Raw genomic sequence first — 27,559 nt, 5'->3', positions numbered from 1 at the left:
ATATAAAAATATTATAGATTGACTCATTTCTTAGATGTCTGCATCGTTCTGCTCCAGTGTGACTTGTATTATGTCTTGTAGAAAGCCGGCTGTTCTGTGGGTTAGCCAGCGCCACCTTGTGTCCACGATGTGTACATACAGCTGCTTCTTAGACTGCTTGTACCTCAGAAGCCTGTAGCTGTATTTATTCTTGTTTTAAGCCATGTCATCTTTTTCATTAAGGAATCAATATTGCTACTATATTAAATATAGCATTATTTTAATTTTATGTCAATTTATGTAGCTTATTTTTTTTTTTTTTTTTACTTATTACCATTTTACAGCAATCCGAGAAGATGGGATGCCGGGTGGAAGAAACAAGAGTATTGGTCCTGTACAAGTAAGGAAAATCTTTTTTTTTTTTTTTTTTTTTTTTTTTTTTTCAGTATTTTCTAATAACGCAATCAAGCATCTTAAAACGGACTTTCAGTGAGTGGCTTATTCTATTATATAAGTGGGCAGATCAAAGGGACAGAGGCAATGGCTGGAGCACTGTGGCCCTTTTTATTGTTTATCCAGACAGAGTGGCATACTGACCGGTGTGACTGTGCCTGGTACTGCAGCATAAACCGGTCAAGTGAATAGAGTTGAGAATGGCTTAGCTGCAGTACCAGGCCCAGCCACAATCATGTGTATGGCGCTGTGCCTGGATAAACAATAATGTCAATATTGGTATAATGATATCTTTCTACAAGAGGATCCCGGAATGGGATATAACCACAGCTAATGCAGATGCAGATTTCATAACTATATGAGCTGAGGACCTTATAAAACCCATCATGTGTGAACAGACCCTAAAGGGCCTTTGTTGTTTTTCAAGTGTCTCTGTGCCTTCACTTGGACTTGGACCCCACCGATTACACGTTAAATTAGGACATCAGTTCACATTGACACCAAGTGAACCCCCAGCACTCTTACATTGCTGATGGGGTATAGTTTATTACATTCTCTTCATAGTGTAGACTGCTCAGTTGAGAATAGTCATTGTCTGCCGCTCAGCCGGTTCTGAAGGTATTTCTGGAATTTATCATTGCAATGTGAAATGATTCACCAGTGGAATTGTATTAGAGCCGATGCCGCATTACAGCAAACACGCCGCTCATTTCATTGACTTAATAATCTACTCAGATTTCAGATGAAGAGATTGAAAGGATAATGTCTGGTCAGGAGTTTGAGGAAGAAGCCAACACTTCATGGAGTAACAATGGAGACAGCGACCACAGCTCACCGGGCAATGGAGTATCTGAGAGCAACCAACCCTCCCCTGTATCCACCCCCTCATCCAGGTAACACGGACTTCATAGGAGAATTGATAGCACACATGGTCTGTGACTCTCCTTTGATGCTGACATTGTTGTTTTTGTCCAAACAGTAGATCAATGGAGTTGAATGGATTTGCTTCTCTACGGGACCAGTATTTGGGGACTCCCGGACCAACGCACTATCAGTATCTACCTCATCTTTTTAGCTACTCTGCGCACGCGCATTCTGCTTTGATCCCGTCTCAGGCGCGAAGTCTTGACCCTCAGTCGCTCACGCTTATCAACCAGCTGCTAGCTGCCGAGGATATGGAACCACTCAACACCCCGATGCTGATTGAAGATGGGTAAGTGTGTCAACCATGAACGGCCATGGCGGTGTATGTGGGAACAGTGCTGGATCATAGTTTCTTGGATGTCTTTGTTGTACCATTCCTCTATTAGGGTGGGTTCACACTTCGGAATCTGGGCGGATAACCCGGCGCGGATTCCGTAGCTCGCTTGCTCCCCCGCGCATCTCCTCCCAAGCCATAGACTGCATTCTATGGTCATGCGAATTCTGCTGTCCGCCGAAAGAATTGACTTGTCAATTCTTTTGGTGGACGGTGGAATCCGCCCCACCATAGAATTAAGTCAATGGCACGGGCGAGCGTCGGAATCTGCGGTAGGTTATCCATCCGGATTCCATAGTGTGAACCCATCCTTAGTCCCACTGTAATTAAAGGATTTTCGAGATTTTCTAAAACAAACAAACCTGATCACTGAGGTTGTAGCATCAAGTGAAAAAGAAGTACATGATATCATCACAGCTAGCCAAATAGAGGACACTGGAGCGGTAGCAGAATTGGTGGTGAATATACTTATACTTTTTTTTTTTTTTTTTAACTTTAGAAGCCCTCAAACCAACTAACATCCAAACTGGATGTTACCAATGACCTTGGCAGTCATTTTTGACATGTCGGACACCAGCTGACAAAGTAAACAGGAACCTAGTTTTTAATTCATATGGGCACTTATAGGAGGGGTAACAGAGTTTTTTGCCCTATGCGCAGTGTAAGTATTTACTACAAGACATAAATCAGAAGGGCGGACAGATCCGGTTACACCTGAAGTTTAGTGTCTGCAGGGCCATTAAAGAACATATAGGGGAGTAGAGCGATTCCTCACTACAGGGATAATACAAATGCTACCTGATGTGCAGATAACCTGCTGCTTAAGTGTACCTGTTATTGCCCTGTCTGCACTGTTTTATGGCAGTGGCTTGTATTCAGGAGTTCATGAACAGTCTGCAGACAGTCATAAAGGATGCTAATAGGTCTGAAGGGTGTAGGGGTGGGGGGGGGGGGGGAGATGCAGACTTCCTGCAGGTTATCATCAGATGGGGAGTTCCTGATGATAGAGAGATGATAGATGATTAGAGAATGGTTGTCGTGCATCTTATGTGTTCCTTAAAGTGTAACTGACAATTAAAAAAAAAAAAAAAAAAAAACACTTAACATGACATATAAGTAAAAAGTTTTGATTTGGCCTATGGCAAGTCCGCTCAACACTAATCTTGAAGCTTTCAATAGGAATACTGTTAATATATAGATCTTTGATCTAATGGTGCCAGGGAGAATAAAGGGGGTGCAATTCTGTATACCCCTTACATTTTCCCCCCTGAATAAACTGGATTCAATGATGAACACTGCACAGCCATGTCTCCGGGCTGCCCGATGTGTAGGGAATTGCAGAGCCAGGGTTTAAAGGGACAAACTCTTTACAAAAAGCTAGATGCAGCATTGCATTCACCTTTTTCCCCTGCAGTCGGTGGGGGTCCCAGATCATAGTCAGGACATATCCAAGAAATGGGAATAACCTCCATAAGGTTGAAAACTTTCTGTTAGCTGCAGCTGCCACTAGAGGGATCGCAGGCACCTACTGCAAACATTGTGTAACATTGAGTAACAAGCTACTACACTGCCTCTAGTGGTGGCTGCAGGTAAAACATGGGACATCCATTCTATCCAGTGTAATTTTGGGCAGTGTTCATCAATCTGTGGCACTCCAGTTGTTGCAGAATGAGAGGCTGTCAACAATGCAAGACATTAGTCTAAGTCTTATGTAATCACATCTGCTGGGTCTTTTGACAATTTGGCAACAATTTTTTTTTTTTTTTGGAAGGGGGGGGGGATCTTAAAGTCAAAGGCAACTTTTTTTCATTCAGGAGGGCCACCTGTGTTTTGATGAACAATTCCAGCCCACCACATATCACCTTGGCAGCGTCAGCCTTGTAACATTGTCATTCATTAATGATTATTCATAATATTCCTTATAATAAAAAAAACCATAGAAATCCTGTTGTAAAAGTTCTGATATCAGAGAAACAGAGAACATTCGTTAGCATATGGATTCAAAGCCATTCTACAACGCAGGCCTTCCTTCCTGGGAAAAAAAATTTAGAATAGAATTTCAATGAGCATGAAAAGTACAGATCCATTTTATTATAGAAAAACAAGAAAAAACATGGAAACAAACTCTACATGATGGCACAATGGCAGCCTGTACTGGGAATGGTCCAGATTTTATTAAAAGGGTTCTCTGATGACTCCATCTTAGGGGGAAGACTATTAAGATGTCTCAAGAATTCACGTATAGTAGGGATTAGTATGGTAGGACCAACACAGCGAAAAACGCGGAAAGGACATCCTAAGGATAGGCCATTAAAAAGTTACAGAAAACATGTTTACTACCCATTGGATAATACGTCACCGTTCTTAGTTTCAGTACTATGATGTGTACCATGTGTTGACTTTTTGAAAAAATTTTCTCTTTTTTTCCTCTTCATAAGATTGCGGCCTGTTCTTTCTCCACTCACAGGTACAAGGTTACTCAGTCGGAGCTGTTCGCCCTGCTGTGCCGGCTCGCAGATGAGCTCCTGTTCCGTCAGATCACATGGGTGAAGAAGTTGCCGTTTTTCTGCGATCTTTCCATTAAGGATTATACGTGTCTGCTGAGCACTACATGGCAGGAGCTGATACTTCTTTCCTCCCTCGCTACTTACAACAAACAGATCTTCGGGGATCTAGCAGATGTCACCTCTAAATACTCTCCGTCTGAGGAGGAGCTACATAGGTGAGTGCCTGTAACTATCTGTAAAGGCTCCTATCACAATGTAGTGACTGGACGCATTATTGGGCATTGCAGAAAATACAGTTCACATAAGAAGTGCTTCTCCAAAGAATTTTATACAATCAAACATAATTCCTGTAAGTAACTTTGTTTCGGTTCCAATTTTCTTTTTTCAAGATCCCAGCTAGCTGTCAGTGAGTAGAAATGGACTTATACACGATTATCGGCTGTTACGACCGAAGATCATCTTGTGTAATAGAAGGCAACGATCAGCCGACATGAACGATGTCGGCTGACAGTTGTTGTCGTTTGTCTTTCAATATGTTGAAAGACAAATGACTAATATAGTAGCGATCTTTTGCCGTCGCTCCGTGGAATAGGAATAGTAGAATGGGCTGCCCGGACGATCAAGTGATCACACAGGCAGCCCCCTGCACCTCCCCGCGACCCCCCCCCCCCTATACTCACCAACTCGCTGCCGCCACGTGTAATAGCGGCGGTAGTGAGCGGGGAAAGAGGAGCAAGCAATCGCTGACAGCGCTCATTTGATCCTCTCAGTCACCCCGTGTAATAGGGACCGATTATCGCTCCATGTAATAGAGACAGGTTTGGACCTAAAGTCATCGGGGGCCGACCACGCATTGCTATCACACGACTGCTAACAATTGACCAAACACCTGATACCTTACCTTACAGTCCCCAGAAGCTGCAGAGCACAGGAGAGAAGACTGGGAGCGGAGAGAGGTTAAGGTATCAGGTGTTTCGACAAGCACTGCATGGACATCACTAACGATGTCCATACAGCTCTTACTGCTTGATTATCAGGCCGTCTAACAGGTCCTATAAACGAGCACCGATCTAGCAAATCGACGCTTGTTTACTAAAATGGTTGGGCATAGAAAAACATAGCCACTTACTTCCACTCTTGTTCTTAGATTGGTTGTGGGTTTTGCAGCTCTGTTTTATTGAAGTAAATATTATGAAATTGTAATAGCAACACACAACCTGATGACAGGGGTGGCGCTGTTTTTTGCAAGAAAGTAGTTGGGCCTTTTCTAATCCTGAATAATCCCTTTAAAGGTTGGCCTCCATTTTCTGTGGTGCAAAAAACAATCCAATATATTTGATGTGTTATTTAGACCCATTACTTTATTCATGTAAATCTCTGCTCATTCAGATATGGGCACGCATACGGGCAGCCCTAGTGAATGACTGACAGCTCTTATTGCGATCTTGTATGCCAATAGCTGTGTTATTGAGCAGAACCGCCCACTTGACTACTTAGCCCCGAATGAGCAAAAATTATAGATGAGAGCAACTCAAGCATGCTCAAGTCCGATTATTCAGCATTTGATGACCGGTGGCTGAGGAGTTGGATGCAGCCCCAGGGAATCCTAAAAAACATAACCATAGGCCATAGCCATAAGACAGCCATAGTCGGTATTCAAATGTTGAGTGATTGGACTTGGCTGCGCTCATCAACAACAGAGATTGACATGAATAAATAACATGCCAGATGACATTTATGGATCTGAGTGGGCCATGCTACCTCTACACTTACTATAGGTTCCCCTTGTGCTCGGATTTATGGTAGCCACATGGTTAAATGGCATGTAACAGCCGTGCCACATTACCCTCCAAGTTACCTCATCCATATCACCAAAGTTCAGATATCCCCTTAAAGTAAATGTAATATTACTTTACAGCTATGATCCCTGGCCTCTGGGCCGTTCATTAACAGGAATGAGCCGGGGTCTTTGCATCGCCTGTATTGGTCTGTCTCTAAATCTAGCCTTATCTGCCGCTGGGGCTATGTAATATGTCCGGTGATTTACGACGTGTGTTTTCCATAATCAGCCCCTTATCGGGCGCCAGATTCCAGTGTGATTTAGGGCTTGCTTGTGGGTTCACGCACAGCTGCACCAGCCTCTAGCCAGCTCCCGAGCGCCACTAACAAGCTTGCACACCCAAGAGTTATCTGAAGCTCGGTATTTGTGGCTCCTTCCTAGCACTCCTCCACCTCAGCATCAGGCAGAACACCTCCAGTTGCTGGGGACACTGCTCAGCAGCCATGAAAACTCTCCATCTAGGAGACGTTCACATTGCTATGAACTCCCACTCCCAGCAGAGCCCTTATCTAATCGCGTGATTTGTTAATTCCGGTCATTTCTCTGCTCGCTGCGTAACACAACTTGTAACAGTATGACTACAAAGGCCGATTCATTGAGTTCATATGGGTTTAGAGAGTCGCTGGTCACTTGTAATAATGTAGTGATTTATTTAAAGGGGATGCTCAGGATTCTGGAATAGTTTGTTGCTAAAGCAGAACCACACTTGTCCATGGGATGTTTCTGGTATCTCTATCCATATAAAAAAAAAAACACAGATGAGCTGCAATATCCGGCCCGGTGCACAGCAAGACCTTTACAGAATCGTCATTTTTTTTTTTTTTTTTCAATGCATAAAAAAATCCACTTTGCAGAAGGACATTTTTCCTTTTACTTGGGGGGATCCCATCACTGGGAATGCCATGATCATAAGAACAGGCTTCCCCCTCCCACGTGAATGGGGTGGCCCATATACCATTTAAATTTCTATTGGACTAACAGAGCTACAGCACCCAACCTTCTCTGTTAGTCCCATTGAGATTGAATGGAGGGGAAGCAAGCACGCTCAAATACTGCAATGTTGAAAGGAGGACAGGAGACCCTCACTCTCAGGATCATTGGAGGTTCCCAATGGTCAACTAGTATTGAGCGGATTTACCGAATTGTTTGGGTTTGGCAACGCTATCTGAACCGGAACGGTTGGCATTTGACTACCGCCGGCAGTAGAAGTTGGATGCCCCCCTAGGTCTGCCAGGAAAAGATGGATACAACCTATAGCTGTATCCATGTTTTCCAGGATTCCCTAGAGACGCTTTTTAGTTACTCTCCACTTCGGCTTAGAGATGTGGATCATGAACAGTAGTCCCTCTCTAATATCATCCTAATAACCTATAAGAAAAGTGTACACACTCCCATGTGTTGTGGACAATGGCAACACAATTTTACCAGGAAAATCTTGTAACCATTAGCCACTGCATACAGTTGTAGATATATCTGCATGGTGCTGACACCACATTTGAACCTGGCCTTAAACATTCATTTAGATCTAGATCTTTAAAGATGAATCTAACCTGCTGATAGCTCCCCATTGTGCACGGGGCACTGAGGATGAAGGTATGTCTCTTAGCTTCATCCTCTGTGCCGTTTCTGTGCGGTTTTAGGCTACATTCACACTGGACGTATCCGCAGCGAAATCTGCTGCGTATACCTCTCCTGTCACTTCCAATGAGATTACATACCTGCTGCGGGATTGTGATCCCGCTGTGAGTATTTAAGTGCCGGCCCTATAAACCCCCCCGCCGCTGGGATGGTGCATTACCTGTTCCACGATTCAGCCACATGTGAGGCTCCCAGAGGTCCCGCGTAGCCAATCGGTGACTGCAATGAGGCCAATCACTGCACGGGGGATCCGGGAGCCTTAGATGCAGCCGCATCGTGGAACAGGTAATGTATCAACCTGGCGGCGTGGGGTTAATAGGGCCTGGCTGCATCTGAGGCTCCCGGCTCCTCCGCGCAGCCAATCACTGCACGGCCCCGCTGCAGTCACTTATTGGCTGCGCGGGACCTCCAGGAGCCTCACATGTGGCCGAATCGTGGAACAGGTAATGTGTCATCCCAACGGCGGGGGGTTAATAGGGCCGGGACTTACATACTGGCAGCGGGATGTCCTCCCGCTGCAAGTATGTAATCACATTCTAAGTGACAGGAGAGGTATCCGCAGCAGATTTCACATTAAATCTGCTGCGGATACGTCCAGTGTGAATCTAGCCTTAATGTGATCCTCTGTCGGGTACGGCCGGTTGGAGCACTGCCCCGCGCCCAGAGTGCCGATCCACCCTCGGATTATCAGTGGAGCAGTGGGCCAAGGTTGGTGCTCTGGGAACAGGGTAGTGCTCCAAACAGCCAACTCCGGACAGAGGATTACATTAAAACCACTTCGGGATTGGCACAGAGCATGGAGTTAAGAGACTTCTCTTCATCCTCAGCGCAGTAGGGAGCTGTCAGCAGGTTAGATTTGTCTAACCTGCTGATTGTTCCTCTTTAAGTGTTTTGTGGACCCAGTTAAGTGATACACCTGTTATAAAACTCTAGTCTGGTACCCAGACTCTGAGCAGAGCGACATGTTGTCCTATATGACGTCACTCGTTGTCCACTAGATGGAGGCTGCCATGACATGTTGCCCATAGTGACTTGTTATGAAATATTCCATCAGTTAGATGAAGGAATACGGAGAAGTCCCAGGCCTTGTATTAGAGGAATTCACACTGCTCGAGCGCACAGTTCATTAGGATTTCTCAGCGTGGGATCCGGACACCTGGCAATTCTGTAATCTTTGCACCTGCTGTTTCTTATTGTGAGCGGTCAGTTTTGTGAAAGGAATTTCAGCACTCCAATATTATTTTGTTGGCGGAGGCATCGTGGATTTATAGCGGCAAAATAAACACACAATTTCTGTTGTAAATTGGGGGATGTAAATTGGGGGATGTGAGGCTTTATTCAGGGGGCTCCTGAAACTTTTGTGTTCTACTTACCTAGCTCTGCCCTGTAGCGCCCGTGTAGCTGTGTCCTGTCCCCTGGTCTCGGGAGCAGGACCTGTGTGTGGTATTAAAACTCTGCTCCATTCACTTCAGTGATACTGAGGTGCACTACCACACACAAACTGGGGGCAAGAGGGGTGCTGTTTCTGAAAGAAAGCAGCTATGTTTTTAAAACCCTGGACATTTTTAGTAAATTTTCTTTAGACATGTTGCAAGTTACTGATCCCAAGGGGGTCTCTCCCCTAAGACCCACTGTGATCCAAAGATACAGCTGGAGAGAGTGCATGACAGCATACATCTCACTTCTTGTAATTAAGGTCCAACATGTCTGATCCTTCTGTCCCCTAATATCTGTCGGGGAGGTCCTCATACACTTTAGACCCGGGATGGGGAAACTTCGGCCCTCCAGCTGTTGCAAAACTACAAATCCCATCATGCCTGGACAACTAAAGCGTGGCTTCGCCTGTCCATCCCTGCTTTAGACAGTCAGCTCGCCCTGCTAGTTGGCTTCTTACTGAAGTGTATGGAGGACCTTTAGTTTTGTCTTTTTGTGGCAGCCATTATTGTATTATTAAAGGGGTATCCTACATTGAGAACTGATCACCTATCTACAGCATAGATAAGTGTCTGATCGGCGAGGTTCCAATCGCTGGGGTTGATATTAATCAAACTCTGATTTATATTGAAGCTATAGTGGTGGTCATATTGTTTTTACCCAGCTTTTCCTGGATCAGATATTGCAGCATAAGAAAAAAAATTGCATAGCACAAATGGAGCATTTAATTTTTTTTTTATTTAACTCCTGTTTAACATGACTTATTTGCTGGGTTTTAGTGGAGACTAATGTATCACATACACCATAGTTTAGCCTCTATTAGACAAGGGAAGGTACTTATAAAATATGTCCTCAGTAGGCGTCTGCAAGTCATCCATCCTGCAGAGCTGTCCTGGCATGGAAGGAGTTGCCAGCCGTGTAGTTGGGTTGTTAAAGCGTGTAAATGCATACATGGTGTAATAGATTCCCTCTGGGTGAGTAGTTCAAGGGAACACTTACTATCCGTCTAATTAGAAGGATTACGAGGAAAGCCGCTGTGTCTGTGCGCTCGGCTGGGCTCTCAGTAATTCTTGTGTTTCCTTTACGCCGTGTTGTCCTCACTCCCACCTGAGGCCATGCCAGCCTGTGTTCTGCAGCTGTCGCATGAGCGCCTCGCTGGGAACGAACTTCAGACTTAATAACATTCATCTACTCCCAGGGATTTGTTGTATAAAGTTATGGCAATTTTTGACGTTTCTTTTAAATATGACACAGGTTTTTGTAGTGTCCGATTAACCTATATACAATACAGCATTGGTGGTTTTAGGATGATGCAGGGGTGCTGTTTGATTGGTAGTCCTGAAAGTGGTGGTATCCAAATTTATTCATATGATAGCCACCAAGAGTTTGCAGAACCGCAGAGCACCTTGATAAGTTATTAAAGGGGTTGTCCAGCAAAAATCTTTTCTTTTTTTTTTTTTCAAATCCACTGGTAAAGTTATATGGATTTGTAATTTACTTCTATTTAAAAATCTCAAGTCTTCCTATACTTATTAGCTGCTGTATGTTCTGCAGGAAATGTTGTTTTCTTTTCAGTGTGACACAGTGCGCTCTACTGCCACCTCTGTGCAAGAAAGGAACTGTCCAGAGCAGCAGCAAATTCCCATAGAAAACCTCTGTCTCTTGTCTCGGACAGAGATGGCAGCAGAGAGCACTCTGAAAAATACAGCAGCTGATAAATTTGGGAAGACTTGATATTTTTTAATAGAAGTGAATTATAAATCTATATAACTTTCTGAAATCAGTTGATTTGAAAGAAAAAGATTTTCGCTTGCCAACCCCTTTCACCTTCTAGTGAAATCTGTTCAGTAAAGTTTGATTATTTGTACTCTGGAATTGGTGAGGAATCGTTCTTAATTTCTGCTTGAAATTCCTCCCGTAAAATACGAACAAAGCAATGTCATTGTGTTCAATGGAATATCGTTCACACTGCAAAATTTCTGAGCAGAATTTTCCTCTGCGGATCTGCTTTCGGCCCAAAGAAATAACGTCAGTTCTTTGGACGGATTCTGCTAGAGGAATCCTTTAGGCCGGGTTCACACTGAGCAAAACTTAACGGAATTCCGCAGCGGAATTGTCCGCCACGGAATGCCGTTAGCCTCCCTCTCATAATGGGAGTCTATGGGAGGCGCGCGCTCCTGCTCTGTCCGTGCTGAAGAATGAACATGTTCATTCTTCAGCAGGAAGAGACGATGTGAGAACAGCAGCTCGCGCCTCCCATAGACTCCCGTTATGAGAAGGAGGCTAACGGCATTCCGCAGCGGAATTCCGCTTGTTTTGCTCAGTGTGAACCCGGCCTTAGAAGTCAATGGGGCTTGAATTCTGCTTAAAATTCTGCTTAAATTCAGCTTCATTTCTGCTCCTATTCTGCCATGTAAATAGGCGAGGAATTTCAAGCAGAAAACTTTCCTCTTCAATTCCTCACTGAATACTATGCCTATTCCTCAGTGTGAACATACCCTTAGGCTACGTTCACACGTAGCAAAACTAGTGGAATTTCGCGGCAGAATGGTAATGGGAGTCTATGGGAGGCGCGCTCTGCTGCTCTCCCCGCGCTGAAGAATGAACATGTTCATTCTTCAGCGCGGAGAGAAGCTGTGAGAACAGCAGCGCGCGCCTCCCATTGACTCCCATTATGAGTGGGAGGCTAACGGCATTCCGCGGCGGACAATTCCGCCACGGAATTGCGCTAGTTTTGCTATGTGTGAACGTAGCCTAAGAGTGGTTACTGTGGTCAGCTGATCCCAAGACCCGCAACAAGCATCCAGGGCAGGACAAAAGGTGGTTTTTTTCCCCTTAAACAATGCTGATATTAAAGGGGTTGTCCGGCGCTAAAAAATTATTCACAGAATAACACACATTACAAAGTTATACAACTTTGTAATGTATGTTATGTCTGTGAATGGCCCCCTTCCCCGTGTCCCACCACCCCACCCGTGTACCCGGAAGTGTGGTGCGCTATACATACCTGTCACGTGCCGACCACGGTCTCCGATCCTCAGCAGTGACGTCTTCTTCGGGCGGCCAGCGGATCTTCCCGAGTGCCGGCCGCCCTCTGCAGCGTCATCCGAAGCTCAGCCGCGATTGGCTGAGCATAAATGTGCTCAGCCAATTGCGGCTGAGCGGCTGATGACGCGGCCACGTCATCAGCTGCGATTGGCTGAGCACAGTTATGCTCAGCCAATCGCGGCTGAGCTTCGGATGACGCTGCAGAGGGCGGCCGGCGCTCGGGAAGATCCGCCGGCCGCCCGAAGAAGACGTCACTGCTGAGGATCGGAGACCGTGGTCGGCACGTGACAGGTATGTATAATGCACCACACTTCCGGGTACACGGGTGGGGGTGGTGGGACACGGGGAAGGGGGCCATTCACAGACATAACATACATTACAAAGTTGTATAACTTTGTAATGTGTGTTATTCTGTGAATAATTTTTTAGCGCCGGACAACCCCTTTAATCTTCTGCACTTTTCTTTAGATTTAGTGAGGAAGGCATGGAAGTGATGGAGAGACTCATCTACCTATACCGAAAGTTCAGCCAGCTCAAAGTGAGCAACGAAGAGTACGTCTGCATGAAAGCTATTAACTTCCTGAACCAAGGTGAGTGCCTGCTGCTTTGTTTTGACAGGGGGTTAACACTAGGTGGCGGTGCAGCAGTAAGGATTTTATTTTTTTTGTTTTTGGGCAGTCGTGTCCAAGCAACAAGTAACTTTCCATTTATTAATCACAATTTAATAGCAGTTTAGTGCAGCCACCAAGGCCAGAACACACGTCATATCACATATGTATTACCGGCGGCAGCACTGGAAGATTAGTCCTCACCAAATAGGGATTGTATGACAGATCAGCAGCTGTTCTCGCTTTATCTGAGAACGTCGACACCAGTAGATCAATGTGGTGACCACACAAATACACTCACGGCTCAGATCATGTCATTCTTAATAATCTAGAGCCGTGTTCACTTTATACTTTTATACTTCTAGATTTTTCCGTGCCTGTTGAAAAAAATAATATAAAAAAATGTAATAATAAACCCCCCACTCCGATAGATACATACACGGTTATATCAGTTTAGGCGGAGAGGAGAGGTGAAGGTGAAAACTGTAGTGGTATCTTATATAACTGTGGGTTTTAAGTTGTTGTTAATGTCCGGGTGTTTGTTTTTTGCTGGTAAAACTGAAAATCCTGCTCCTGCATAAATGTTTGTGGTAAAATTTGTTTTAATTCAATAGATATCCAAGGTCTTAGCAGTATTTCTCAGCTGGAGCAGCTGAATAAGAGGTATTGGTACGTGTGCCAGGACTTCACAGAGTATAGGTACGCGCATCAACCCAACCGATTCCCGGACCTCATGATGTGTCTGCCTGAGATTCGCTACATTGCTGGTAAGTATTAAGCAGCTACACTGTAATTTGTCATGATGGCCAGGACAGGATTGGGACCATGTCAATTATTAGTTTGCACTGTTTTTTTTTGTAATTTTTAAGCCTCCAAAAACTGCTGAAAAAAATGAACCAAAATACAGACCAAAAGGCACTTGGCTTGTTTTTGCTTAAAAAATGGTCCAAAATAATGTGTATTGACATTGCCTTATTCTTAGAGCCTTGGTCTTAAGCATAAATGGTAAAGCAGTAAAGGTAAGCTAATAATATATGTATTTCATTATATTTTTATTACCCAGTAATTTTTTTTGTTTTCTTCTCACTTTGGTTTGCTGACGACCAGCAGCGCGTTCTGTACATGGGTCCAAATAAAAGGGTATTGTGGAGAATTTTTTAAAGAAATTAGCCAGTATGAGAAAGTTAAAAAAAAAAAAAAAATTGTCTTCAGTACTTATCAGCTGCTGTATGTCTCTGCAGGAAGTGGTGTATTCTTTCCAGTCTGACAAAGTGCTCACTGCTGCCACCTCTGTCCATGTCAGGAACTGTTCAGAGCATTTTATGGGAATTTGTTACTGCTCTGAACAGTTCCTGTCACAGACAGAGGTGGCAGCAGAGAGCACTGTGTCAGACTGGAAAAAAATACCACTTCCTGCGGGACATACGGCAGGTTTTGGAAGACATTAGTTTCTTCCATAAATTCATGAATTTCTATATCTTTCTTGCATCTGCTTTTTTAAAAACATTAGACAATGAATGGAGCAATGGGGTGCATGCATAAGTTGCTGTTCTTATTTTTATTTTTTTATTTTTTGTGTTTTTTTATGTTTTTTTTTTACAGGAAAATTGCTGAATGTACCTCTGGAGCAGTTGCCTCTGCTTTTTAAAGCATTTCTCCACTCCTGCAAGACAAGCGTTACCAAAGAGTGAGGAATGAGCAAGGATTGACCACAATGTTGGAAACCATGCTATCCTGCATCAGTTGAAGGGGAAAAAAAGACTATTACATGCCCCTGAATGGGCGCTAAAAAAAAAAAAAGTTTGCTTTTTATTTTTTTTTTACTCTTTTCTTATCTATTTATTTCTTGACAGAGTTGAATGTATTATCTTCAACACGGGTGCACAAACACAAATGCAGTTGTTGCATTTTGTTGCTGTTTACAGACCTAAAATTTTTAAAGCCTTTTTATGGGAGGGATTCTCTTCTTGTTATGGGAGGGGATGCAAATGTTACAGTGTTGCCATTTTTTTTTTGTGTTTTTTTTTCTTATTTTGTTGGGAGTGGGTGAGAATTTTATTTCATTAGTTTGAGCAAAGAAAACTACCTCGATTAATGTTGTTTTTTTAATTATTAAATAGATTTTGTTTGAATTAAAAAAAAAATAGATGTTGCTAAAAATGCTGAGATTAACTTGTGCAATTTTGTTTTGATGATTTTTAATTTTTTTTTTGCGAATATTTTACAGTGTCTGGCTTTGGGCAAAAAGTACAATGTGTTGTTCATACCAGTTATAATGAATTCTCCTAGTGATAGTAAGGAGGACAGAACACATTAGATGTTGGCTGGGTGCTTTTTTGTGTTAAAGCTTTTTTTTTGTGCTTGGCCCAACAGATTTGGTGGGGAGGGAGAATAAGCTGCTGTGAGTCGCTTCCCAAAGGAATTAAGCATGTTGAAATCTAACCACTCATCCTTCCTCTTCTAAGGACCTTATTACAAAGAACGATTTTTGACCGATCCATTGATCTCACTGATCACTGAGGTTGACGCTCCTTTACAGGTAGGCTCAAGCCATCTAATATGGCTCTAAGGGCCAATTATCGCTCCGTGTAATAGAGACAACGGTAAGATCATCGGCTGATCGTTGCTTTAGGCTTGGACCTGAAATCCTTGGGCGCCGATGCCTAACGATTGCTCAAACACCTGATACCTTACTTCTCTTCACTCTTCTCTCCTGCGCTTTGCAGCTTCATGGTTCCGGCGGCTGCAGCGTCTGAGTGGCCTGTCAGCTGACAGGCCTCTCAGCCAATCACAGGTTGAGGCGGTCCCGGGAAGCTGTAGAGAACAGGAGAGAAGAACAGGAGGGGGGAGTGGTAAGGCATTAGGTGTTTGAGCAAGGGCTGCATGGACTTCGCTAATGATGTCCATGCAGCCCTTACTGCCCAATTATCAGGCGATCTAATAGGTCCAGTAAACGAGCGCCAGCCTAGCAGTTCAGTGCTCGATTACTAAAATGATCGGGCCGTAGTCGGGGAGAGGTAGGTATCTGTTTTCAAGGGAGAAGTCAGGTCACTCCCATAAACATTAAATGACTGGGCAGTACCTCAATAAGTCAACCTTTGCATATGATCTGATTTGTGGCTTTTTATTTTAAATCCTTTTTGAAAATATACAAAGAAACAATAAAATAAATAATATGGTTTGATAAAATATACAAAATTATAAAATGTGAAACAAAAATAACATATATCATAAAAAATTTTAAAAAAAATATACATATAGCTTTCCCTTCTGCTTGGATTACAAGCTATTTACTAGAGGGTTTAGGGCGTTCTTTAAAACATTATTGTAATCAGTAAAAATGTCTCGTTTTTTCCTCAGATGGTAAAATCTAAAATATAAATTATCTAAAATTTCTAAATAAAACTAAGCGGTAATGTGGCAAAAAATTACTTACTAACAAGATTGCAAAAGCCAGATACTGCATATAGTGAATTTCATATGTGACTTTTTTTTTTTTCTCAGCATTTTTGTTCTCCTCCAATTCTACATTCTAGACCAGTAAATTGACCATGGTGTTGAGCATTGTCTTGTGCTGTGCATTTAATATAATCACAATACAAAGTAGCTTAAGGGGAATTCGTGGTCTCCTCTTTAAATGTTGTCTGTCATCAAGGCTCCACAGATCCACTGGTTCTTTTTAAAGGGATAATTTAGGTTTAGAAAAAAAAACTTAGCTGTATTCTTCAAGAAAAAAAAAAACTGCAATACCACACACAAACTGGGAGACGGGTGTGGTGCGATTTTTGGAGGAAAGCAACTATAGTTTTCTAATCCTGGAGAATCCCTTTAAGCTTTGTCCAATTTCCTAAATGTGAATAAAGAAAGGCCAAGCTTTACTATATGGTTTATGCAATATATTGAGATTCTTTAGGTTTCCAAATCCTATAGCTTTAGAATGTGTCTACGGAGAACATCTTAAGTGAGCGGCATCTCCTTGGACATATACTTTATGATGGTGCACCCCTTTATATCTTTTCTATACCAGGCCATGAGGGCATCATCTCTTGCCCATTTAGCCATATCCTTCTGCATACACAAGTACCCAGGACTTGTGATTTCAAACAGGGTAAAATACAGTGTTCCTGATGCTAAGCTCAGGCATTTGGGTTAGTTTTTCATGCTAACATATACTTGTGAAAATAATATCAATTTCTATTATTTTCCTTCCCTTTAAAAGACATGTAGTCAAGCCTATGTAGATAGATGGAGGTTTAGGGAGGAGATTTATCGTGTTGCTTTACAATTCTCCTAATATTTAAGCTCCGCTTTAATTTTTCATGTTTTTCATAAAACAGCCCTCTAAATCTCCCATTATGATTTTTAATGTGGGGACTGCCATTGACTGGGTCAAGGAGCTGAGACATCCCACCAATGTCCTGAAAAAGAGCACTAATAGGTTTCTGTATTCCCCATTGATTTCATTGAAGTGACGGCCATGAATGCTTGGGGGCCTCTTATTTCAGACATCTTTTAAGGTTTCCTGCTCCGAACCCATTCTACACTCTGTGGAGCGGTTCTGGTGGTATTCTACAATCTATGGTACAGTGTAAAATTGGAGGAAATCATCGTAGCAACTGTGAATAGGATAAATCGGCATGTACCATCGCTATCTAACCAGCAGTTGTAGTTCCATTTTATTGTTGAGTTTGTTTTTAGGGGTTTTTATATTTGTTGTTTTAACTTTGCCTTTTGTGTTTTTGTGCTTTTAATTATACTATGTGAGTTTTTTTATGCCGGAGGGAAGGATGTTTTATTGTCATGATTTAAGATTTCCTCGTAATTTGATACAAACTTACAGTATATGTTCCTTTATAGATGTATAATGGGGCAAATCATTGAAATGCATGAAGCTGTTTTAAAATCCTATTGAGGTACTGACTGTCAGTAAATGTAGAGATGGTGCTTTGCACAGCAAAACATACAATAAGTATAAGTCCAGGTGTGCATAAGAGGCTTTTTGTGGCGCATATAGTTTACACTGTTGGATATTTTCAATACAGTATATATTTGAGATAATAATCAGCCAAAAGTGGGGAAAAAAAAGTATACAAGAAAGATTTGTAACTCTTCTTTGTCTCGGCTTTAGGGGGGCATTCAAGCCCTTATGTGTGTAAAAAAAAAAAAAAAAAAAATTACCTACCCCTGATCACCCACTGATTAACCTTTTTTAACTTTTCTGTCTGCCTGAAGGATGAAGGCAAGATCTTGGCGGTCTTAACCATAGACCCACTGCCAATGAGATGGCTCATGCTAAGTCAATGGTCAACCCTTAAACTAAACGAGAGGAGATCTTAATTCATTTCTAAACCTATAACCTCCTGTATGATGGCAAGCTGAGCTGCCCTATTCGGGTCTATAGAGTGTGTTGTATCAAACCTATAGTATAAGTCGTACACCCGTTCAGTGTTTAGCTTTGGGGACTACCTAGCTGGTTATCAGCTGCTGCACAATTGTGTCCTCAGAGCACCCATAACGCACACCCATCTACACATTCTTCCCCTCCCGTGGTGACTGTACAAGCCGAAAAGCCTTTGTCTTTTTGTCAGTGGTAATACGGGTATGCTTACCGGCTGAATCGGTCATCAACATTTACAAAAACCATGTGACGCAAAAACCTCAGGCCTGAAATCTATGTAATAATGTAGTTGTGCCTAATATTGTTTTGTGCCACAGCAGAATTTATAAAAAAAAAATAAATCTGGCCAAGAGTCACATACATTAAGGGTCCTTGGCATTCAACCGGCTCCAACCTTGTGTTTTTCTGGGAAAAAAATGAATTGACTTTAAAAATGTAAATTTCAGCGTATTTTGATGAATAACAATGGATTGTAAAGAATTCTTAAGCTGTGAAAGAAGGACAGGTTCCATGTATATTTCTATGAACAGGGAAACAAAGCGGCCAATAAACTTTCTGTTCTGTTGGGTTAATAATAGGAGACAAATTGAGTAGTCTTAAGGAATGCACCAGTCAAGAGAACATCGTATCCCGTGTTCTTGAAAAGAAAATTTTAACATATATATATGTAATAGCTTTATTGGTAACATCATATACCTTTTTTTTAGTTTTCACTATGATCTGTCTAGCAGAACGTCAGATAATCCACCATTTAGTTTTACTGAGAAAGTTTGTAAAGGGTTGTATTATTATTATAGAAACGTGCTGTACTTACTTTCCTCTCTCCTCCCGGTCGCTGCCATTCTCTCAGAGCCAGTTCCATTCACAGCGCCTTTTCTGTTCGTCAGTGCCTGCCTGCTTAGCCAATCAGCATGTAAGGTAGGACACTGCTGCCACTGATAGGGTGAGCAGATAGTGCATGCACCTTTCCAAGACAGAAAAAGTGGTATGGAATGGGACCGGCTTTGGGAGAATGACAGTGTCAGAGGGAGTGAGGAAGGTAAGTACAGTTATTATGCATTATGTTATTATGCTGAGCATATTTTTAGAATTATAATACAGATTTACATCTGGTGGTCCAGATCCAGATCCACCCCAGGTAGGAAAGCAAAATTAGCAACCTGGATGTGTCCCTGTCTCTTCGGCTGATCGTTGGCCCTATAACACCGGACAATAATCGGCAGTGGGGGTTCCTGTCTGACAATAATTGGTCAGTGTAGAAGGTCCCTTAAAAGTTCTTATTAAGATTTTCCTGTTTCTCGGCTGATCGCTGACACTTTGATACAGTTTGATACACTTTGATACTTCGATTGAGTATTTCCAGCAACACTCATTGCCAATAATCTGCCCTTGTAAAAGGGCCCTTATTCCACACTTTTACATAAAGTAAGATCAAAGGGTTTGAGAATAGAGACATTTTGCCGACGAAAAAGTGCTCATCTAGGAGACATCTCATTGTATTTGATCCACTTAAAACAGACCTTAGACAGTTTCTGTTCACGACCCTTGTTCTGCCGTTGTACGGTCATCTGTCATAATGGTGTTCTTTTTAGCGTGTTGTAAATGGATAACATCGCGCATCCTAGCAGACAATTTTACCGTTAGTTTTTATTGTGGTTACAGCCAATTTGGAGTTATCTCAATTTTACCGAAAGAGTTCACTAGAGTCATAAATTAAACTATAACTGTATGAACATTGGTGCCACCACAGTCTTATGATGCATTGTAGTTATAAGAAATTAAAGCAGAAATTCAATAGTCACAAACTTTTTAAAATGAAACCAAAGTTTAACATTTCGCTAACTACCTCATGCCGAGATTCATGTGCCGTTGGAACAGACCACACTTACATAGAAAACTACCTCTTTTCTGGGTTACTATAGGAGTTGCAGCACTTAGGAAGCAATAGGGGATTTCTTAAAGGAATTCCCCTAAATCTTCATGAGTGATCTCACCTCATCTGGAGTGTCGTCTTATCTACTGTGTGCATATAGTACTTATGTCACAATGGCATGGATTCACTGTGAGCCTCTAGATCTATTTTTTTTTTCCTCCAAATAACAGGAAGGCAGGGCATTTCCCATAAACTATAGCTTTCCTGTATTTTTGGCAGCTGCCTTTTCCGAATGAATGATATATTTGTGATAATTCTATGTATTTGTGTAAATAATGTAAAGCAGGAAGGTGTCAGCTCTAGATAATACCTATTGAAGATAGACCCTGTTGCGAAACTACCCACCCCCCCTGCCCTGCAATTTTTATTTTTTTTTCCAATTTTAGTACGGCACAAATCCTGCTGCAGCTTTATGTATCTGTAACTCCACTACCTTTTTGGAAATGTGACCAATGTATTTTAAAGAGCATGTCTAGCAAGTGTTAGAGATTTTTAAATCAATAAATGTGAATTCATATAACATTCTTGTCTGTGGTTTGTTTTATTACTGTGTATATTAGGACATTACTGTCAAGTGTATAGTGTGTATGTAGGGTCCTGTATCACTGGTCAATTATCGTCTGGCAGGAATCCTCACTTATGATAAAACGCCCATGTGAAAGGGTCAGCAATTAGTCGATGAAGACGAAATCTGTTATTCATCGGCTGATTGCATCTTTTGTACAGACATTAAAATCATCAGTCACTTGCATAGCTTCCCACATAAACGGTAAGTGAATAGGCCGCACAAATGATCCAGGGTTCTTTCACGCAGCCCGACCACACAATTATTTAGCTTTGTAAGGGTTCTGCAAATGAGTGCTGAGCGTTTGTTAGCCCATTTTTCCAGATGCCGCCTTGTAGCATCCGTCATACTTAGGCTCCCATATTTGGAGGAGAAGTCCGGCGGATCATAAAATCTGGCAGCTTAATTACAAGTACTAACTTACCTCTCCCCGTGCCCATGGTGAGCTGAGGACCGGCCATGGGACCCCAACTGGGATCTGTGGCATTGACACGTCACAACCTGGCTGATGGAATGGCCACTCAGCCAGTCAGTAACTGGTACGGGATGCCGTTCCTGTCACTGATTGGCTAAGCGGCCAGTCCACCAGCCGGCACAGGCCTTTTGAATGCCCCTGCATGGATTTATATGGGTGCTTAATAGAGATGAGCGGTTCGGGTTCAAGTCCATCCGAACCCGAACGATCAGCATTTGATTAGCGGGTGCTGCTGAACTTGGATAAAGCCCTAAGGTTGTCTGGAAAACATGGATACAGCCAATGACTATATCCATGTTTTCCACATAGCCTTAGGGCTTTATCCAACTTCAGCAGCCACCGCTAATCAAATGCCAAAAGTTCTGGTTCAGATGGACTCGAGGATGCTCGAGGTTCGCTCATCTCTAGTGCTTAACAAACCACTAAACAGCTCCTGGATTCAGGTAGGCAATACACAATGGGGGGGGATTTATCAAGACCGCTGTACTTGTATGTTGGCCTTAAATTAGGCAGGTGTAGATTTGGATCATGATTTACGCCTGCGAGCAGGTGTAAATACCAGTAAATGCGGCACGGGGAGAAGCCACGCCTCCTCCCTGCCTTGCAGAGCCCCCCCGGCTTGCCCATTTGGCAGGCATAGGCTAGGGAGAAGGGGCAAAGGTATGACTTCTCCCTGGCTTACGCCCCTGCCGTAATGTTCATAAATGCCCCCCAATATGATTGCCCTATTGGTTTTTAGTATGATATTTAATTACACACTAAACCTTGTTCTGCAGCTCTACCTTATGGCAACAGTCTTTCATTGTTGCTGTAATACAAGTCCTGCTATTCTCCTTTATCACCTGCCCCACTTCTTCCTCTGGCCCCCCACCTACCTCCCCAGTTTTGCAGTACCACGTCTCCAGTGGCTATACTGGCCCTTGTAAAGCCCCTATTACATGGGGAAATGTCTGAGAGTAAGCGAGTGCTGACCAGTTAGGTCATCGCTCGCTAGCTCCTCGTTCCCCATTCGCTGCCGACACAGTTACATGCTCTAAAGCATGTGAGTAAGTGCTGGGGGGGGGGGGCGCAGGGAGGTGGAGGTGCTAAAGATCTCTGGGGAGCCCATTAGAGAGAGCGTCAGTCTCCTTTTACACGGAGCGACGGCAGCAGATCGTTGCTATCGTCGTTTGTCTTTCAACATGTTTAAAGACAACAATCAGCCAACATTGTTCATGTCAGCTGATCATTGTCTTCTATTACACCAAGCGATTATTGGCTGTAATGGACGATAATCGCTTCGTGTAATAGGGCCTTAACTGGTTCTATAACTAAGCCAACAGTTTGCCTTGCCCACCTGTTCCTGTTGGGACTGCAGTCTTCCTTTGTTCATCCTCTTGGTTAGGTTTATGTGATCTGTTATGAGCTAAAATGAGTGGGTGAAGGAAGCAGTCCCCAGCCATGTAATGCTAGGAAGAACATCTGCAAATCTTCCTGTGCCATATGGGTAAGTACTGGATTGGATTGGGGCATATTTGCGAAAGCACGTAAGTTAGTAAGTGCTCTATATAATACCGTTAGCAATCCAATGACAAATAAATACTATGCCCTAAATAAAGCATTTAAAGTGTACCTTTCACCAGGGTCACTGCCGAAGGTGAATTCTCCACCCTGCTGACGGAAATTCGAGTGTCCGTGGCTACGAACACAAGAACAAAATATGTTAGCACTCTTCCCCTTCCCAAGGGGGATTCACCGCTAATACGCCAGTGGCCCTGATCACAGGTACAATTTAAGGGTCTGCTAAACAATACATTGATCAATAAAATTAACCCTTTGGCAACATTTGACAAATTTACTTGAATGTTTGAATTACATCTGGCCCACCATGGCTACTATATGTGACTATTGGGGTGGGCTGGCTACTATATAAGAGACTATGGGGGAGGGCAGGCTAATATATAAGTGACTATGGGGAGGGCTGGTTACTATATAAGAGACTATGGGCAGGGCTGGCTACTATATAAGAGACTATTGGGGAGGGCTGCATACTATGTAAGAGACTACAGGGGAGGGCTGGCTACTATAAAAGAGACCGTGATTTATGCTAAACATACGTTTTATTTGAATGAATGGAATCCCATTGAATAGCGGTCACACAGGCATGTCAGTTCACACAATGGAGTGTTCGGCCGGTGAATTGGGATGAGGGCACACATGGGTGAGTCTACATCCGAATTCACCAGAAATGAAAATCATCCGGCTGGTACTGCAGATATTGCACGGCTCCCTAATCCTGCAGCCTATTCCTTAGTCAGCTGTCAGTCACACATCACAAGTTCATTAAAGTTAATCTGCGACCCTGTGACTGCGTATTTAGCTGACAGCACCGATGGATAGATCTAAATGAAAGCATTCAGAACATACCTTTTGTTGTGTCGTCTTTTCTTTATTTTCATAAAAAAAAGTACCTTTATTGTTTGGGCCCTAGCTCCATTACACCTCACAGTGCTGTATGCCCACCCCTTGCATAATTAGCCACATACACACTCTATACAGCACAGCGAGATCTAGTGGTTCTAGGGCCTCTTTGGCACCATTCACAGCCCCCCCCCCCCAATTTTTTTTTTATGAAAATAAAAACAGACACAAGCAACAAAGGTGCGTTTTGAATGCTTTTACTTAGATCTATCCAGCAGTGCGATCATGTTGGTAAGTGGTCAGGGGGTTACAGATTCACTTTAAAGTCTGCTGCCACCATCCAGTTGAAAAACTGTTCCTCCATCCCAGAAACAGTGAGAACACATAACATGAACAAATTAATGGGAGAACTCTGGATATCGTTGAAAGTTTTTCTGGAAAATCTAGACCAGGGGCGTCAAACCCCCTTCGCTCCCCTACATATGCTATGTACCCCTCCGCCCCTTCCATGTCTTCTATTTACCGATTCCTTTCTGACATCTCGCCAAGAGCAGTCCAACGGCGCTGCTGCAGGTTCTTTATTGGAGGGAAGCATCCTCATCACTGCCGCACGTACCACTGTCCTATAGGTATGGATGGCAGTGACGTGGATGCTTCCTGCCCTACAGGACCTATGGGAAGCGCTGGGATGCATCGGCAGGGCAGCTGTAGGAAATAACTTCCACAGCGAGCCGTATACATCAGCGGCCAAACTGTAACAAATTATTTTATTTCCTCAGCGGGCCAAAAATAATGGCACCACGGGCCAGAGTTTGACATGTCTGATCTGGACAGTCACTTCTATATAACGGACTCCAGGAACTTAGAATTTCATTAAAGCCATTAAAATGCAGAATAAAAAAAAAAAAAAAAACATTGATGCCATTAAATACAGTCCTATTGGATAAAACTACCCCCTTATGCAAGATCAATGGTACTTTGATCAATCCTAACAAGTCATTGCACGTTCTCGTGTTTGTTTATTGTTTTACTTACTACTCAGATTCAGAACTGTTGTGTACAAACCGACATTTAGAAAAAAAAATCCTTGAAAATCCAATAGATTTACAACAATGCAAATTAAATGTATTGTAATGTAAAAATGTATGGCATTCGGATTCCTGAATGGGATTCTAATGGCAGCAGGGTGATGGCAGAGTTCTTCCGATTTACGGTTTTTATAACCACACTTATTTCTTAGAAACCTCCTAATTTCAATTCCAAGCAGATATTGAGAACAGAGGCCTGGATGGAACAAGCCTGGAACACAAAGAATGTTAGGTAACAAGGTCACTGTCACTTAAAATGCTATTAAATTTATTGTGTAACATGGAATTATCAGCATAGGGTCTCTGAAGTTCAGGGACGTGTGGATAGATGGCGGCAGATGGACAGATAACTAGCGTGATACGCAGGAAGAGGGGGACCACACTCACTACAGGCACACGTCAAGAGTGTGCCTGAATAATGAGGCTGGGCCCTCAAGAGATAAAGCTCCGCGGACTCCGATATGGGAGAGCACATTGCTCAAGGCTGCCGAGAAACCGCTAAAACATATGTGGCCAAGTCTGATTACGTACTGTATGATACGAAACAAATAATAGCACTCAATCATTCTTATGTATTAGAAATATGAAAGAGACAGATGTAGCAGAGCTCAGTTGCTAACCAGTCAGTTAGTAGAAGCCCCGTTTAGAGCAGACCTGGAGATATACTTATTGTATACTCCTAAGAGTCAAAAATCCTTATAATGACACCCTAAGATATAAGCTTAACATGCTGACAGACTGCGGACAGTGATGGCTGTAAGGTAACAGAGAGACATGATACCTTTCATACATTCGTTTTTCCAGAACATAGGAAAATGCTTTAATTTTCTTGTGCAAAGTGTCAACTGCTGGGGACTGTAATGTCCCCTAGCTCCCCCACCCATCCTTGTCAATCGTGCAGGGTCAGAAGATATCTAGAAGATTGGCGCTAATTTACAGAGCCTACTATATGGCTTTATAATCGTTCGGCAAGGGCTGCACGAACAATCTCTAGATTGTGCGGCCCTAGCTCTTAATCAGCCATCTCCTATTACATGGGGAGATGCTCAGCTGAGAGCAGATTAATTTTGCTACCTCTAAGTATTTCTACCACCCATATCATTGAAGCAGCAGCAACTATCATAGGACTATCATCCTATTCCTTTTTGTGGATGCGTACCGTGGCATGGGCAAGGAAGATTTCTGAGAAGCTCAGAAGAAGAGTTGCATAACCTGTAATCTGTAAAGAGTTTGGCCCACATGTACATGAACTCTGTGTGCAAACAGACTACGGAATCCGCACAGAGAAGTTCCCGTAGATTCCGCCGTTCGGAATTCTTCTCAATTCTTTGGGCGGACAGCGAAATCTGCCTGACCATAGTATGGAGTCTATGGCACGGTGGAGATGCGAGCAGGGACAAGTGGTGGAATCCGCTGGAACTTCTCTGTGCGGATTCTGTAGTCTGAACACACCCTTAGAACAGACAATGCACCAGAGAAATCCGGCAAAATTTTTTATTAAAGTATTGTATTGCCCCTCAAAAGTTATACAAATTACCAATATACACTTATAACAGGAAACGCTTATAAAGTGCTTTTTTCCCTGCACTTACTACTGCATCAAGGCTTCACTTATTGGATAAAATGGGTGCACACCTTAGGTCACAACTAGAGATGAGCGAACTCCAAGCATGCTCGAGTCGATCCGAACCCGAGCCTTCGGCATAGCGGGGGCTGCTGAACTTGGATAAAGCCCTAAGGCTATGTGGAAAACATATCCATGTATTAATGTTTTCCAGACAGCTTAAGAGCTTTATCCAACTTCAGCAGCCCCCGCTATGCCGAATGCTCGGGTTCGGATAGACTCGAGCATGCTCGAGGTTCGCTCATCTCTAGTAACAACACCTTTTTTTAAACCTGGCAGCAAAGTGTCTATACACAGTAGTATCTGGGAAGAAAGGAAATGCAAAATAGCTACTCTCACACCACTTGGGCAAAGTGGTGTTCCTTCAAGTCAGTGTTATACTAGCCAAAAAATTTCTCCAAATTCACGGAGAGATTGTTTGACTTTGCATAGATCCCCCCCTTCCCCCACTCCTAGAGTGAAACACTGACTTGAAGGGACACCACTTCGCCCAAGTGGTGTGAGAGGAGTTATTTTGCATATCCTTTCTTCCCAGAATTCCCAGTGGAGCAGAAATGGCCTTTAATTCATCACACGTCTTTATAGCACACTCTCCTTAAGGAGAATTAGTATCCTTTTGGCCCATATATACTATATGTGGACAAAATTCTGACACAGCGAGATTAGAACATCTGGACCATTGTATACAAAAGAAGAAAATCCAATACTTTACAATACTTTTATTGCCCTCCCCTGAAGTGGTTGACCAACAAGGATTATGCCAAGTGCAAGCTGTATAAAGGATAGCAAGGTCACATAAAACCAAGGTAACCTCTAAACAACTAAAGGTCTTTCACATATAAGCTAATGTCAATGTTCAGGGGTACACTCAACAATAATGGTGTGAACATTGCTGCCTGTCTGCAGTTGAAGTAGACCTGGATGAGCCAGAAGGTTGTTGACGCAATGTTTTGTTGTTGGATGAGACCAAAATTGAGCTTTAGTGTTAAAGCAAATGTAACATCAGGTACATTCGCTTTAAGTGTTGTATATCAACAGAGCGGCGCCTGCGCGGGGAATAATGGTGTGGGCCTGTTTTGCTACATCTGAGTTAGGATGGCTTGCCATTATTGATGAAACAAAGTACATTCTTACATAAAATGTTAAAGGGAATTATCAGAACGTGGGTCATGCAGCAAGATAAGGACCCTAAGCTCTCAATTTGTTCTACCGAAGAACGGTTAAAGAATAGAAATGAGTGCAACTCGAGCATCAGATCTTTCAGCATTTGAATATACCCACAGCTCGCGGTGGATTTGGCCATCAATCTAA

The 27,559-nt window shown here is 42.9% G+C and overlaps 1 protein-coding gene across 1 annotated transcript in view; it reads left to right on the top strand.

Moving 5' to 3' along the window:
- The window catches only part of NR6A1 (nuclear receptor subfamily 6 group A member 1), a 186,147-nt gene extending 171,302 nt beyond the window's left edge, over nt 1-14,845 (top strand). Inside the window, exons 5-11 of the mRNA XM_069986389.1 lie at nt 324-379; nt 1,168-1,325; nt 1,412-1,645; nt 4,158-4,412; nt 12,626-12,747; nt 13,380-13,532; nt 14,368-14,845. Coding sequence (XP_069842490.1) covers nt 324-379; nt 1,168-1,325; nt 1,412-1,645; nt 4,158-4,412; nt 12,626-12,747; nt 13,380-13,532; nt 14,368-14,456 — 1,067 coding nt within the window. The 3' untranslated portion in view covers nt 14,457-14,845. The remainder of the gene's footprint in view (nt 1-323; nt 380-1,167; nt 1,326-1,411; nt 1,646-4,157; nt 4,413-12,625; nt 12,748-13,379; nt 13,533-14,367) is intronic.
- Nucleotides 14,846-27,559: the final 12,714 nt, after the last annotated feature.

The sequence above is a fragment of the Dendropsophus ebraccatus genome, chromosome 10 (assembly GCF_027789765.1).
Source record: "Dendropsophus ebraccatus isolate aDenEbr1 chromosome 10, aDenEbr1.pat, whole genome shotgun sequence".
In the NCBI taxonomy this organism is placed as follows: Eukaryota; Metazoa; Chordata; class Amphibia; order Anura; family Hylidae; genus Dendropsophus; species Dendropsophus ebraccatus.
This window is presented reverse-complemented; position numbering and strand designations above follow the sequence as displayed.